The 14,611-nt window shown below is 39.6% G+C and overlaps 1 protein-coding gene across 11 annotated transcripts in view; it reads right to left on the bottom strand.

Annotated features, from left to right (window-relative positions):
- ARID1B (AT-rich interaction domain 1B) overlaps positions 1-14,256 on the bottom strand; it is a 403,429-nt gene extending 389,173 nt beyond the window's left edge. For all 11 annotated transcript variants that reach the window (XM_077813245.1, XM_077813244.1, XM_077813247.1 and 8 more), the window contains exon 1: positions 12,491-14,256. In XM_077813245.1, the coding sequence (XP_077669371.1) occupies positions 12,491-14,221 (1,731 nt within the window). In that variant the 5' untranslated portion in view covers positions 14,222-14,256. The remainder of the gene's footprint in view (positions 1-12,490) is intronic.
- Between the last annotated feature and the right edge of the window lie 355 nt (positions 14,257-14,611).

Here is a 14,611-nt window from a genome sequence, read left to right as displayed (position 1 = left end):
TGAGATTTGGGTTCTCTTGCCAACTCTATCACATACTGCGTGAGCCTTGAATAAGTCATTTGGAGCCTGATTTTCAAAGGCACAGAGACCTGCAAGTCCAGTGAAGCAAATGGGAGTTCTGGATGCTCAGGATCTTGCCCATTCTGTACCTTGCCTTCTCATCTGTTAAATGGGGATAACAACCCCCTTCCACACAGCAGTGTTGAGAGGTTAGACCCATTAATGTTTGTAAAGTGCTTTTAGAGTCTTGGATGCAAGGAGCTATAGCAGTGCAAAGTATTATTATTGAGTACCCAGATATTGCGGCAAAAGGCCACATAGAAATGAAAAATTAACATTTATCTAAACTAAACAAAAACACATAAACACTGAAGAAGAGCTCTGTGTAGCACGGAAGCTTGTCTCTTTCAGCAACAGAAGTTGGTCCAATGAAAGGTATTACTTCATCCATCTTGTCCCACAAAAGCAGTCTTTCCTCTGGCGGATTCTAGCTTGATACCACACAAAGTGCACATATTTCAAATTAGTTTAATAGAATTTTGCTACTGTTCACAAATAAATATTTTACACTGGTTAGGGATGGAGGACATTCATTTGATTCAGGTCCTTCCTTGCTGACCTCCTGTCACTAAAAGGTTTACTACCATGAGCTCAATCTCTGAACCTTGGGAGCCCAAAAAAGCCGCCTGCTCTGTAAAAGAGACAGCTAGATCTTCTGCTGAATGTCTGAATAGTGAGCTAAAAAAACTCAAATACGTTCAAGATTCCTTATGTATTCTCAAGCACTGAATCTGAAAGTGACAGCCAACACATGCTACAGGCTGCTAGGTAGGGAATGACAGTTTGAGAAATAGAAAGGATTTAAAAAGAGGTGAGGGATAGAGACAGTGTGGCAGGCATCAGAGAGGATGTGTATCCTAATTTCTGGAAAGAGAATTTTAGCTTTGTTTTCCCACCTTTGGCACCTTGTTTGGGGGCAACTTTGCTAGTCTATAGCAATGTCACCTTGGCCTACAGATTTCAAGAAAGATTAAATGCCAAAACATAGAAACACCAAAAGGCTAGATTTCATTAAGCCATGTATTGCAACATCACAGACTGCCCCACTTTGCAGTCCCGCCTTCTACTCTTCCTCCTTTTCAGGAGGACTCCAATGAAGTGATGAAAATGATAAATACTAAATATGATGAAGAGTCCAGAATTGTATTATTTACAACTAACAAAAAAGATAAGCGAGGTATGACTAGAGACCTCAGACCAAAAGGTGTACCCAAACAATGTCTGTCCACTGAGCATTTTGAGATCAAAAGGGACTCGATAATATTTGGAAAGTCAACCCCATTACAAAAATAAAGCTTACTGGAAATAAAACTCAAAGAAACTGGCTCTCAGCCATAACTGAGGAAGAAAAAAAAATTAATGTAAGCACAAAGAGGAGGAAGATCCTGCATGTCGTCCACTCAGCAGGAGAGAGATCCTAAAGATGACCAAAAAACCCCTCATTTTTCCCTGACACCAATCTCATGTCTACATCTATTTCTCCTTGCTTTTTGTTTCACTCTCCTCTTGTTGCCTTTTTTTCCCTTTCTTCTTCTTCTCTCTCTATTCCATTGTTTGTCTTCTCAAAGTCTTAATCCCACTCATACTTTCACAGATAATTACTTCTGTAAAGTATCTCTTCTCCATCATCCACAGATAACTATTTGTATTATACCACCTGTTCCATACCACATCCTGAAGAACATTCAATTAATGCTCTGATCCCCACTCTGTCATAGCCAGTACAGGGCACAGAAGTAGCCCTAGAAGCCCAGACGTACCAACAGACCCATATAGGCTGAGGCTATTTACGTTTTTAAAAACCTGCCACAATGAAATGTCAAAGACTATGACTCCTGCTGTCTGAGGATTTTTCTGACATGTAATTAAGACCTCCCACCACTAGAAGTGGTTATATTGGGTTATACAAGAGGCTAGGTGGTAAATGCTCTGCTTCAAAAAAATAATTCTGTGCCTCAGCCACTTTTGTGCTCCTGCTGATTGCCCTGTAGTACAGAAGAGCATAGTCAAAGGCAGGTCAGAGGCAGGAAGGGGTTCAGGGAACATTCACAAGCCATATTCTTCTTGGACATACAGCCTCATTAGACCATCCTTGCCTAATTCTGCAATAGCAGGGCTGAGTAGGGGTGGCCACCTAACCTAACACTGAAAGATATGAAGGCTGGGATCATGAATTTGGAGTATGAGAAGGGACTCACCGTTCCCATTAATTTCAAGGGGGAGGGGAGAAGAAAGAAATGGGGTCAGAAATGCAGAGACATACAATTAGAAAAGACAAAGGGGGATGAAAAATAACTCTCAGAAGGGAGAAAAACAGCATGACCTTGGGAAGGAAAGGAAAGAGACAGATAAAGACGATCAGCAAATTAAATCTCTCACTCCCTGGAAAGGGAAATATAATAGGGGAGAAGGCTTGAGTAACCCAACCCACAGCAAGGCCGGCAGATAGCAGTGTTCCTGGAAACTGCCAAAGAGGTAAATGGATACAAAACCTTTTCTTGAACACACCAAATGATTTCTTCCCCCTATAAGTAAAGAGCTCTAGGTAAGAAGAATCTTCAGAGATATGGAGATGGATCAGTCACAGGGAACAAGAGAGTAGCTCATTAGTTTGGATATGACTCCAAACTTCTGAGCTCTTCAGGAGAGGGACTGTCTTCTTGTTACATGATTAGGCAAGACCTAAAACAATGGGGGTCTTTGTCCATGGCTGCAGTTCCTAGGTATTACTGCACTACAAAAAAGAACACTTATCTAAACATAAAATTGTTTGGGACCCTGAATTAAGATGTTTACCAAACAAATATTCTGATATTCACCAGAATTCACAAAAAAACACTCTAAGGGAGAGAGGCCCTAGTGGCCCCCAGATCTTGGTTTATTTGGAGAATTGTCTCTGGACATTTATTTTAAATCCTAAATCCATCTATGCCAGTACTCTAGGAACTGAATGAAACCACTCCTACAACACGGACAGGCTCAGCAACAGACAGCTCTCTGCCATGACCAACCACTTCTCTTCAGAGGAAATACTACATTAAATTGGGAGATTTTCTTCTGAATTATTTGAAGTGTTTTCTTTTTCACTATGATTGGACCTCAATTACTGTAGTTGCTATTTATATTATTTATTATCTGCATTACTATAGCACCTACAAGCCCTAGTCTTGGACCAGGACCCCTCCAGAACTTTTACTTTGAAATCTGGTTATGGGCTTTATTAGCCAGGCAAAATAGGAATATACTATTAAAAACACCACAAAGTAAATTTTTGTATAAAAATATTTCACTATATTTACATTTTGCAGTAAAATATATTTGAGCTATATGTACAATCAGCCAAAATCCCAGAGATCTCTATTGTGCCGTACCAGCTCTGGCTGATTAACAGAAATTTAATTTACACCATGCATGAGGCTGAGATCACAAATTATACAACACACATTAATTTCATGTTTTAAAGCAGAGAGAGAAAATGATTCTTAAGATAAAGTGATTGCATATATACCTCTTCATTGGTAATAGACTATCCTATTTTTTACATGTGGAAATTAATGCTTTTATAATTTAAAAATTAAAAGATCCTTTAAAAAAATCTTTAAAATACTCAAAGTTGCATGATTTTCTAACACTTAAAATCAGATTCTGCATAGAATGTTAAAGGGGGGGAACATGCTTCAAATTATTAATAGTAAAAGGTTATAAAAGAAAATCTTGTTAGGGGATGCAGCTAAGCAATATACGGTCAAGAATTATCACTCAAAATAAACAAAATATTCCCCAAACTTATCTCGCTGTAGCTCACAAAAGCTTATGCTCAAATAAATTTGTTAGTCTCTAAGGTGCCACAAGTCCTCCTTTTCTTTTTGCGGATACAGACTAACACGGCTGCTCCTCTGAAACCACTCTTTACACTTGTTTTTCATAGCATCTAAATCAGCAGTTTATCTGTACCACTGAATTATTCCATTCTCTACAAGGTAAGAAAGCTGCTTGTCTGTATATACTGCCTCTGTGTGTTATCTATATGCATTCCATTTGAATCCAATTTCCTTGCATTACCTCTGCCCAGGTCAGGGATGAATGGCTGTCAAATTCCCTGAGGAATAAAAAGAAAAACCCTTTCTTCCTGAGGCAGCAAGTTTCAATTCACAGAGCACATGGCTAATCTACATATGTGAAGGTCATGGCACTTCAGTCAAAGAGGTTAAGAATGGAACAGTTCACGTAAGGGGCTGTCTTAAACATCTTGGCGTGGTGCCCAACAAGTGAAATTGTTGAAAAGCAATAGATAGCTTCTGGCAGCAGTGAGGAGGAAAATATTTTGATCATGTGATGCCATACAAACTAACTACTTTGCTTCACGTGTGAAACTTTTATGCACACTACAAAATACCAAATTTGGAATCAACTCCAGATTCCAGCCTACTTTCTTTGGCTACATTACCTACTTGTGAAAAAATATGAATTGTATTTAGCATTATTTTAGGATACAAATTCCTGAAGCCAGGTAAAAAAAACATTTTAACGTTACATATAACAAACCTTTACACCCAAATGACTATTAGCTATATATTACCAGCGGATTTCATCTCCACCAAACATAGGAAAGCAAGAAACTATTTATGCCACAGAAAGCTACTGCATCTTTTCATTTATTAGAAGAACTATAAAATTAAATTAAATCTGGCAAGCAAAATTAATTTTTCATTGCTAATACTCTACTAAAGTTTGCTCTACTCCAGTGCCAAATTTATTTATTTTTCACAAGTTATGCAAAGTAATTTTGTATTTGAGACTGCCATAGAGGCAGAATTATTTATCTCCACCAAACACATTGAAAATAAAAAATTTTAAAAACACTGTAAAAGGATCTATACTACCTATTTTTTACTCAGAGCTTTGCTTAAGTAAGGAGTAGTGAGTAGGATCAGAAAAGCAGGAGAATTATTTTCTGCAAACAACCTTGATTGAAGGTAACCTAAAGCCTCAGTACTTAGTATTTTATATAAACAAAGAAGACCCAAATGTTCACAATACAAATTGTTACACATGAAATACACAGCTCCATCCATATTTCCATTTGAATCAAGAAGTTTCAAATAAAACCAGAAAATTCCTTAAACGCTGTCAAAACAAACCTCTTTATCTCTATTTTTTACCTTAAAGAAATGCAATGTAGGTACTACAACTCAAGTCTTTTTTTTTGAAAGAAAATTTCAGACCTGATGTTTCAGTACCTCACTTACAAATAAATTAATCTGACAATCTAATCAACTAATACAATCAATTTATGTCGAACAACTGGTCCCAGATCCTTTCCAAGAAAGGAAAGAGTCCAGTCCCCAACCCATCTTCTTTCTCTTGTTGCAAAATATGACAACTGGCTGGTTGGATTAAGCTAATATACAACTGAATAATATTTTACATTTAAATAGCACCTTTTATTCAAGGAACTCAAAGCACTTCACAAAAGCAACTACATATTATCTTTTTATACCTGGCGCAACTGAGGCACACTGATGTTAAACCAATTCTCCTAAGACAGTCAGTGGAGAGTTGCAACAGAATTCAGGATTCCTGACTCCATCTCTATTTAATACCATCTTTCTAAAGCTACAGAACTTATTCAAAATGGCCAAATTCACTTTTCGTGTAAATCAGCACTATTCCACTAACGTCAATGGGGATTGCACTGGTTTATGCCAACAATGAATTGGCTATGTCCACATCGGGACTGGAACTGTAGTAACATAACCCCATGTTTTAAAATGGTGGTCGCTTGCAGGGTTTTTCTAACCCGAATTTCCTTATCTCCTTACACCAAGAACCATATCAGAACTGTATTTAAAGGGCCTTTCTGCACAGACCAGTCTATAATTGTTGTAACAATCCAATCCCTTCTGTCTCATAATATAATTCAGTCTTGTTTAAGATGGGACCAAATAGTGTTTTAGTTTAGTTGTGTAATCAAAATGGGCTACTACCCTGGACTTTACAGGGCAATTAGATTGATTCAACAACAAGTATATAATTGTTCTAATACTTATGTTCACAAGCAAAAGTATATAATAATACAATCTCCCAATACGATAGATATGCTTTTGCATAGGAAGGTCCTTAAATGCAATTCTAACACAGTTCTCAGAAAAAAAAATCCTGTACACAATGATTAAGGGAAATGGACTATTACTCTACTAGGCAGAGACAGGGAAGCAGAAAAAAAGGGCAGCAATTAATTTCTGTGCTCAAAACCCTGCTTACCAAGTCCAGAAGCAAAAGTTTATCTGACCAGTAATGCCCAAATTAGAGAGAACGGAAAGTGGTAAATGGGTTGCATCCTTCTATAGGCATTCAATCTTCATTAATTAACAGCTGCTGCCAAAACCACTATGCTTTAAGTGCAAGATGCTACATGAAGGGTACACCAAATGCTGATAACTCTGCACTGAATACAGGTCCTCTCGAATATTTGGGGAACCAAGAACTAAATTCATATCACAGATTAGATTTTCTGTACAGAAACTTAGTAGTAGCTTCACTGCTGCTATTATCTCTGGGTTTGTTATTGGATAAAATAGCTCGCATTTCCAGAGCACAAAGATGCCAAACAAAGATTTAACAAGAATTTTAATGAAGATGTAAAGGTAAAACCCTTGTACACTGTCTCCTGGACAATGACTCGGTGCAAGATGGGTTCACACTTTTCTAAACATCTGCAGATGACCAAGGATCTTTAAACAGAAGATATGAAGTTTGTTGGACGGAAAGGTGCCTAAGGTGCTGTGTTCCTAAGATAAGTGAAGCTCCCATGTGAAGGAGGCTGCTTAAAGAAGATATAATAACTGTGATTGGGATATACAGAAAGCTGGCACCTCTAAAGCTAGAGTTGAAGGTAGACGGGGGGGAAAAAAAAGGAAAACTCATCTGCATCTCATCTTAAAAAATGAGATGGCTATGGATGTAGTTAGGTGCTTCAAGATTTTCTTGTATATCCTCATTAAATAAAACCCTCCCTTTGAAAATACATATATTGTCTGGGACATAAAGCTGTGTGTGTCAGGCTTTTCATCAAACTCCAAGTTAGAGCACATGTAGCATCAATTAAAAGTGTGATTTTACTCTAAAAAGTAACTTGCAAGATGGCATTATGGGGTACCATGTACACTATCTCTCACTGATTTCTGTATCAAGTTTGTTCAGCTTACAATTTATTTACCATAAACTCACCGTGAACTATGAAAGATATTCAGGATTCTTTCAGCTTTTTACATCATCAGAATGGAAGTTCTATAGTCCAAACTAAGCCCTCAGGATACATCTGTTCAACCCAAATTTCCTCAGATTTTGCCCTCAGGTTTTGCTAAGGTTTTGCACAGACATCAGTAAGGGCATAATCATAAAACAGTGCAAGACAGATAACTGATGTACACGCATTATTTAGAATTCAAGATGACTATACAGACATGAAGTCATTTTCTTTTCCTATTGCCTGAATAATGTCTATGAAGACACACCACACTGAAGCTTGATACCCACTTTATTTTAGATCAGTTTTCAAAATAAATTTGAAAACCACCAAGGTACATTGGCAATTTAAGTTTTAATTCATTTACAGCCTCACCCAATCCTACCAAAAAAATTATTTAGTACTATGTAAATTACCCCTCCCCCCAAATCTTAATATTGTAAAAACCACAATGCTGAAATATATTCTGGCAAGTTAGCTTACCACATCTAAATACTACTGGGAGCTGAAATCCTCAAGCCTTGAGCATGCATGCACAGTGAGTGTAGTAACACTGCTTTACATATCCACAGAGAATCTTTAAAGCCTCCTGATAAATGGCACATTTTAAAAAGATATTGAAATGCAAGACTGTACCCATGTCCTAACACGCTGAGGACAGTTATGTGGACTGAAGTATAAATAAAATACCGTCACTTAAAATATTACTGGTGAGAATTTCAGAATACCCATACTTGATTTTATATGCTCTGCAGGTACAATAGCAAAAGAAAGAAAAATAGAACTTTCAATTATCATTCAAACTTATTTTAGTCATCAGAACTAATCTAGTTTTAACTTACTTTTTTAAAAACGTATTTCAAATGAGAATGTCAGGTAACCTATGTTTGACCATCAACAATCAGTCCAGTTGGCAATCTCAAAAAAATTAATTATATATGCATCCAGGAATAAAAATACATCAACAGTATAAACATATTAGCTTTCCTTCCCACAGACTTGGATCAAAATGCCAGAAACACATTAATTGACTATTCAGTTGTACAAGTCTACTGTGAAGGAGGAGGCAATATAGTATAAAGGTATGCACCACTTTTATTTATCATACCTCATACACAGAGTCTTGTTCTTCAATTTGCAAGCGTAATGACCACTACAGAAACCAATAAGCAAACACCAAACTACTAAGTGTCAAATATATAATCACAGTACAAAAAGATGCTACTAATTCACACTACTGCTCTCTGCTATTTCTAGGTAGAGAATGTATAACAGCAAACTGTTTGCGAATAAACAGACAGGCAGAAAGGAAGTCTATTCTCCCATTAATGTACTGAGAATCTATGCACCATACTCACAGTTGTCTAGCAGCCCCCAGACAAAGGAGCCAATCCTGCAGTTCTTACTCAGACAACACTCCCCTTTAAAGGCAATGCAACTGGCATAAGAAGAGCTGCAGACTCAGGCCCATTCTGAGTTTATGGGAAAAATAATTCCCATAGAAAGAGAAACTATTAATTTTCAAACAAACAAATCAGCTGTTCCACTGAATTGATTTTTTCCTAACAACTGGTAAATATTAAGTGCAACCCAGATAATACTGAAAAGGCCAAGTTCTCTCTCTCTCTCTCCACACACACACACACATTTTTATATAGACACAGAGAGAGAAAGCGAGTGCAGAACTTGTGTGTGTGTGTCTCTCCTCTCTCTCTCACACACACACACCCCGGAATGAAACTCAAAATATAGAATAAATAGGGTCATATAACTACAAATTTGAGTTATACTGTCAATAAACTGGTCAATAATTAAACAAATGGCTTATAAGATTTCATCACTCCCCCTTAACTGTGATACCATAGAACTTATTATTCATAACCAATTAATTTTGCATTAACAGTATCCAGTAGCTTTTAATATTTGTGCTTCTTCCCTTCTTCTGCAATGAGAGGCCTGCTCTTCAAGCTGCATATCTCATCTCTGTTTCAGGCAAGTAGATTAAATGAAGCAGAAGCAAAATTTCCTTAAATGATTTAATAGGTTAGACAGGCGGACATTTCAGCTCATAGTGGGAATCTATTGCCCTGGACACCAAGAAAAGTACCTTCCTATAGGCAATAATGTCCTCATCATGCCGCTTCAGGTATTGTAGCCCATTGTTCACAGAGCAATAGTTTATGTATGTTTAGAGTCAAATCATCATTAGCATACTGACACTCACACATATTAGTAGTGTACACATATATGCAGCAGAGTATTTAAAAAAAAATCAAAGAAACACTACATTCAAATGCTACAAGAAAGGTTCTATTTCTCACTTATTAAAAAAAATGTACAATTTCTAAACCCACTGAAATAAGGTACCAAAAGAATGAAAGATATATACAAAGAAATATCTGTACCAGCAACTAAAATAATTATTTTCTACTCAGTATAATCTATTTTCCTTTAAAAAAAAAAATCAAACCAGCAAATTTTCTTTAATATCAGGTCAGATGATACAAACAGTAAAACTGTAATTAAAAAGGAACAAAAATATTACTGATGAATGACTTCTCTTTATTACAAACATTATAGGAAATATCAAAGTACAGTACCTTGGTACACTATGTCTTATATGTAAATCATATAACACCAAAATGAAACAAACACTGTGTAACTGTGGAACAAGACATAGACCCATAAATATAAAAAAGTATTAACAAGGGTCATACTGAAGACATAATTAATTTAGTCTCAAATACAATAAAAAAAAAATCTTGTACAATTCCTGCCATAAAAAAAAAAAAAATACCACACTCAGAAGTAACATGTGCCAACATCTGTCGTAATACATTTTCTCCTGGCTTTTAAAGCTGTAAATTTTAAACTACCTATGTTTAAAAGCAAGCTGACAATGCAAATCATGTTTAATTAACTGTGAAAGGTTATGCATATGAAGCTTCATTATTTTATGGTTCCTTATGACCCTTTTACCAGTCCAAATTAAAAAAGGGAAAAAAATAACATTCATGAAATTCTTATTTCCCCATCTGAAATAGCAAGGAAAAAAACAAAATAGGAAGTAAAACACTGCAGTAATGGTCTGTAGACAAAAGACAAACATTTTCATTCTGTCCAAGGTTCACATTATTAAGGTCAGTCCATCATTCACTACAAAAACCAATATCTGCTCTAGAACATGCTCATTTTAAAATTTCTTTTACAGTAAAATACAACAACAGATTAGTGTCGCTAAAAGCATACACCTGTACTAATTTCTATTAGTCCTAATTCTTAAAACCTATTAAAAGACTTAACAGTTATTAAAAACAAAATCTTGTGGAGGAAGAAGGAACCCCACAAAACTTGAAAACATTATCACTCATTTTTAAACAGTTTATTTTCCTATAGAGAATTCAAGCATAAGCTCATTATGTATTTGTATACAAAAATAATTAAATATTTTTCCTGATATATCTTTCCCCCCCCCAACAATTCAAATGTAAAACAGATTTTTTTAAAGTATCTGGATTCATAACAGTGATATTAAAATCACTGATAGTTTGAATGGCTTCTTCTCCCTTTTTATAATATGCTCTATATGTTCATATATAGGGTGCCACAAATAAATAAAAAACCCAACCTACAAACACAGGGCTATGACCGCTGTAAATGTTAGACACCAAAATAAACTGAGAACATAGGATGATCTTTAAATTAAGATTAAATCACAAAAATATCTAGTTTCCTTTCGTAACTAGCACATTTTTACATTAAAATATGTTTAGTAAGAGGCATAAAGGTTCAAATAAATACCACTTGAAATTACTGAATCCTCATCCAAGCCATGCTATTATATTTTTGTCTGCAAGTCTGATTTGCTATAAAAATGAAGGCATATTAAATCTAAAATCAACACCCAGAAAAACCATCACCTAACAACCGAATTAAAAAAATAAATAAGATGCCACTGGTTTTTCACTATACTGTTCACAAGCATAATTTTTGTTGAGGCACATGAACCCTCCACTGTATAAATATGGTTGCTCATTGTTTCAGCTTCTTCTAACAATGTTTAACTTTTGCATCTGCGAGCGATACTGCTCAGTTATTATTTGTGGCAAGAATTTTTGTGACTGTACTGCTCAGCACTTCTATTTACATCAGCAGTGCTAAATGCCCAATGGTGAGAGAGGAGCCAATCAGATGGCAGATTAGATGTCAACTCAGAGGCAGCTGTCTGGAGACTATTACAGCCAGTTTACCTCCACAATTCAAATTCCAAACCTTGCAAAGGAGATCAAGTCACTCTTTAGGCTCAGACCGCTAGCAAGAAATGTGGAGTTCAGACCATTTCCTAACCAACCCCTATAACTTTGATGATGGCAAACAAGCTATCTGCATAAACATAATCCAACCATGATCTGATATCGATTTGTAATTTATTGGATTTAATTTATCAGGGACGTGTACATTAGTCAAAACAAGCAGAGCTCTCAATATCTGGATCTGTTTATTTAAATAAAGGACTCTTCCAGTCTCTTCATCAAAGTATGAATTATTTCAAAATGGGAATAATAATATGTGTGTATCATATTCACTTTAAACACAACACTTATTTACATCTCATTCTCGTCTGGATGTCTGGGGCAAATATGCAAGAATGAGATATCTAAGGCACCTCCATGCCTATTAAATGAATGTTCATGATTATGGCCCTCACACTTCAAATAGCAAAAGCAACCTGACTGCATTTTTCCTGGATTTCACCACAATATCTTCATCGGCAATAAAACTACTTTGCTAAAAGGGTATTAAAGTTATCTGCTCTGCCTATAAACATTCTAACAGAGGGCAGTCAACGTTATTTTCCAGAATCTGACAGTGTAGCTAAAAAAGCAGCTATCCTCACCCCAAACTGCTTTTCCTCGGGGCCTTGTATCCCCAAATCTCTATTTCAAACTGGAGGAAAACTTTATGCTGTTCAATTGTGTAACCGAATAGTGTAATTTTGTACAGTGAAACCGTCTGTCGGAAACCTCCAATCTAATCAGTCGGACACTGCGCCTTACCAAACCCTGTTATGGAGGCAGCAAGTAGTTCAGATGGCCCAGGGGGAAAAAGTAAATTGGAGAGAAACTAGGCTCCAGACACACAGTTAAACTATATAAGGGGAGGGGGGTTTCTGGTGGTTACCTGGGTTCTGCTGATGGTCTGACCAGTGCTTCCAGGGCTCATAGCTGGATGAGCTCTTTGTTGTGCTGCTGCCCAGGCTGGGTTTGCAGATCCATACTGGGAGCCCATGTCTTTGCCCATGCCCATGCCCATGCCCGCTGCTGCCTGCTGGCTTCCTGGGGCTGCCGCCGCTGCCTGGGGTTGTGGCTGCTGCTGTGGTGGGGCACTGGGGTTGCTGTAATCAGGGTAGCTGCTGCCATAGCTCCTCATCATGGGGCTGGGGGAAGTGAGCAGCTGGTTCAAGGTAGGGGTGGCCCCGGACGGGTGCTGGTTCTGCCCGGAAAATCTCTGAAAGCCTCCAGCCCCAGAAGTCGCAGCAGCCTTGCCAAGGCTGGCCCCTCCACCTGGGCCCATCATCATGCTGCTGCCCTGCTGCCGGGGGGAGCTCAGCACCCCGTAGCCAGAGGACGAGCCCCCATAGCCGCCTCCTCCAGCTCCTGCTGCAGCCGCGGCTGCTACCGCCGCCGCCGCCGCTCCTGCTCCGCCCGCTGCGGCGCCGCCGGCCCGGCCGTAACCAGGGTAGTGGTTGTACTGGCTGTTGGGGTAACCCTCGTGGGAGTTCTGCAGGGGGTCCATGCTGTTGGGGGCCGCCGTGGGGTGCATCAGCCCCATCCCGGGGCTTTGTTGTCCGCCATGTTGATCAAAGCAAGGCCCGGCTCGGCTCGCTGTAGCGCTGCTGGCAGGAGCAGGGTTGCCGTAATAGCTGTTAAACTCCGAGACACCCACCGCGGAGGGGCCGCCGCCGCCTCCCCCGCTCCCGCCGCCGAGGCTACTATTGCCGCTGCCGCTCCCAGCGCTTTGGGGCTGCTGCTGCTGCTGCCCGCCCAAAGGTCCCAAGCTGGGGTGATCGTAGCGGCCGCCGATCTGCTCTCCCATTTTGCTGGGCAGCTCTTCCTCCTCGCCCCCTTTATTCAGCATTTGCTGCTGCTGCGGCGGCGGCGGGGGCTCGGCCTGATTTCCCAAAACACTGTCTTTTCCTCCATGTTGCTGCTGCTCCATGTCTGCACTGGGCTGAGCAGCGCCGCCACCGCCGTTGTTGTTGTTGCCGCCGCCGCCGCCGAGGCTGTTGTTATTCTGCATCGGATGGTGCTGAGGCGGCGGCTGCTGCTGCTGGAATTGATTTAGTTGCTGCTGTAGTGCATGGTGGTGGTGGTGCTGGTGGTGGGCATGGTGGTGGTGGGCATGGTGATGAGGGTGGTGGGCATGGTGGTGGTGGGGAGGTGCAGCAGGGTGATCGCCTCCAACGTTTTTCAGTTTGTGGTTGGGGAGCAGCCCCGTCTCCATGGCCGAGCCCGGGTTGGAGGAGGAGGAAGAAGAAGAAGAAGAAGAAGACGGTAACCCCGATGAGCTTCCACCTTCTTTCAGAGCCGACTCCGAAGAGGAGCTGCAGCTACTGCTGGTGTTAGCGTTGTTGTTATTATTACCGGTGGCAGCAGCAGAAGTTGCATTATTGGCCATGTTCAGTTCATTATGGTGGTGCAGGAGATGGTGATCTACATTATTCAGGCTGCTGCTGTTGGTCCCATCTCCGACCCCCAGCATGGAGCCCGGTCCAGGTCCCCCAGCGGCTGCGGCGGCTGCTGCTCCCCCCGAGCTGAGATCCTGGCTCAAGTTGCCCGGCAAACTCGGGGTTTTGCCCTTGTTGTTCTTCGCACCCGCTGGAGCCGCTGCTACTTGCGCGGCCATGATCATTGCAACATTGCCAGTCCGAAAGAAAAAATCCAACACCCACCCTCAAAAATAAAATAAAATAAAATAAAAGCGAAACGGGGGGGAGGGGCACAGAAAGGGAGAGGGGCAAAAAGAGAAACGGGGGGGATAAACTTATTTGAATAAACAGCAACCCCTCCTGATCATTCTACACACAAAAAAATTATAAAAATTCCCCTCCCCAAGTCCGTGATTGAGATTAGAAATGGTAAGAATGCCTTACGGTCTGTGCCTGTTCCTGTTGTGTGATTTCATGTTGAAAGTTTTTTGTTCAGGTTTAAATGAAACTTTTTTTTCTTTTCCTCTCTAACCCGGATATGGGTAAAATACACGTCTGACTGAGCCTATCTGGCCCAGCATGGCATGAGAGAG

The sequence above is a fragment of the Eretmochelys imbricata genome, chromosome 3 (genome assembly GCF_965152235.1).
Source record: "Eretmochelys imbricata isolate rEreImb1 chromosome 3, rEreImb1.hap1, whole genome shotgun sequence".
NCBI lineage: Eukaryota > Metazoa > Chordata > Testudines > Cheloniidae > Eretmochelys > Eretmochelys imbricata.
Note: the sequence above shows the minus strand (reverse complement) of the source record. Positions and strands in the feature narration are given on the sequence as shown.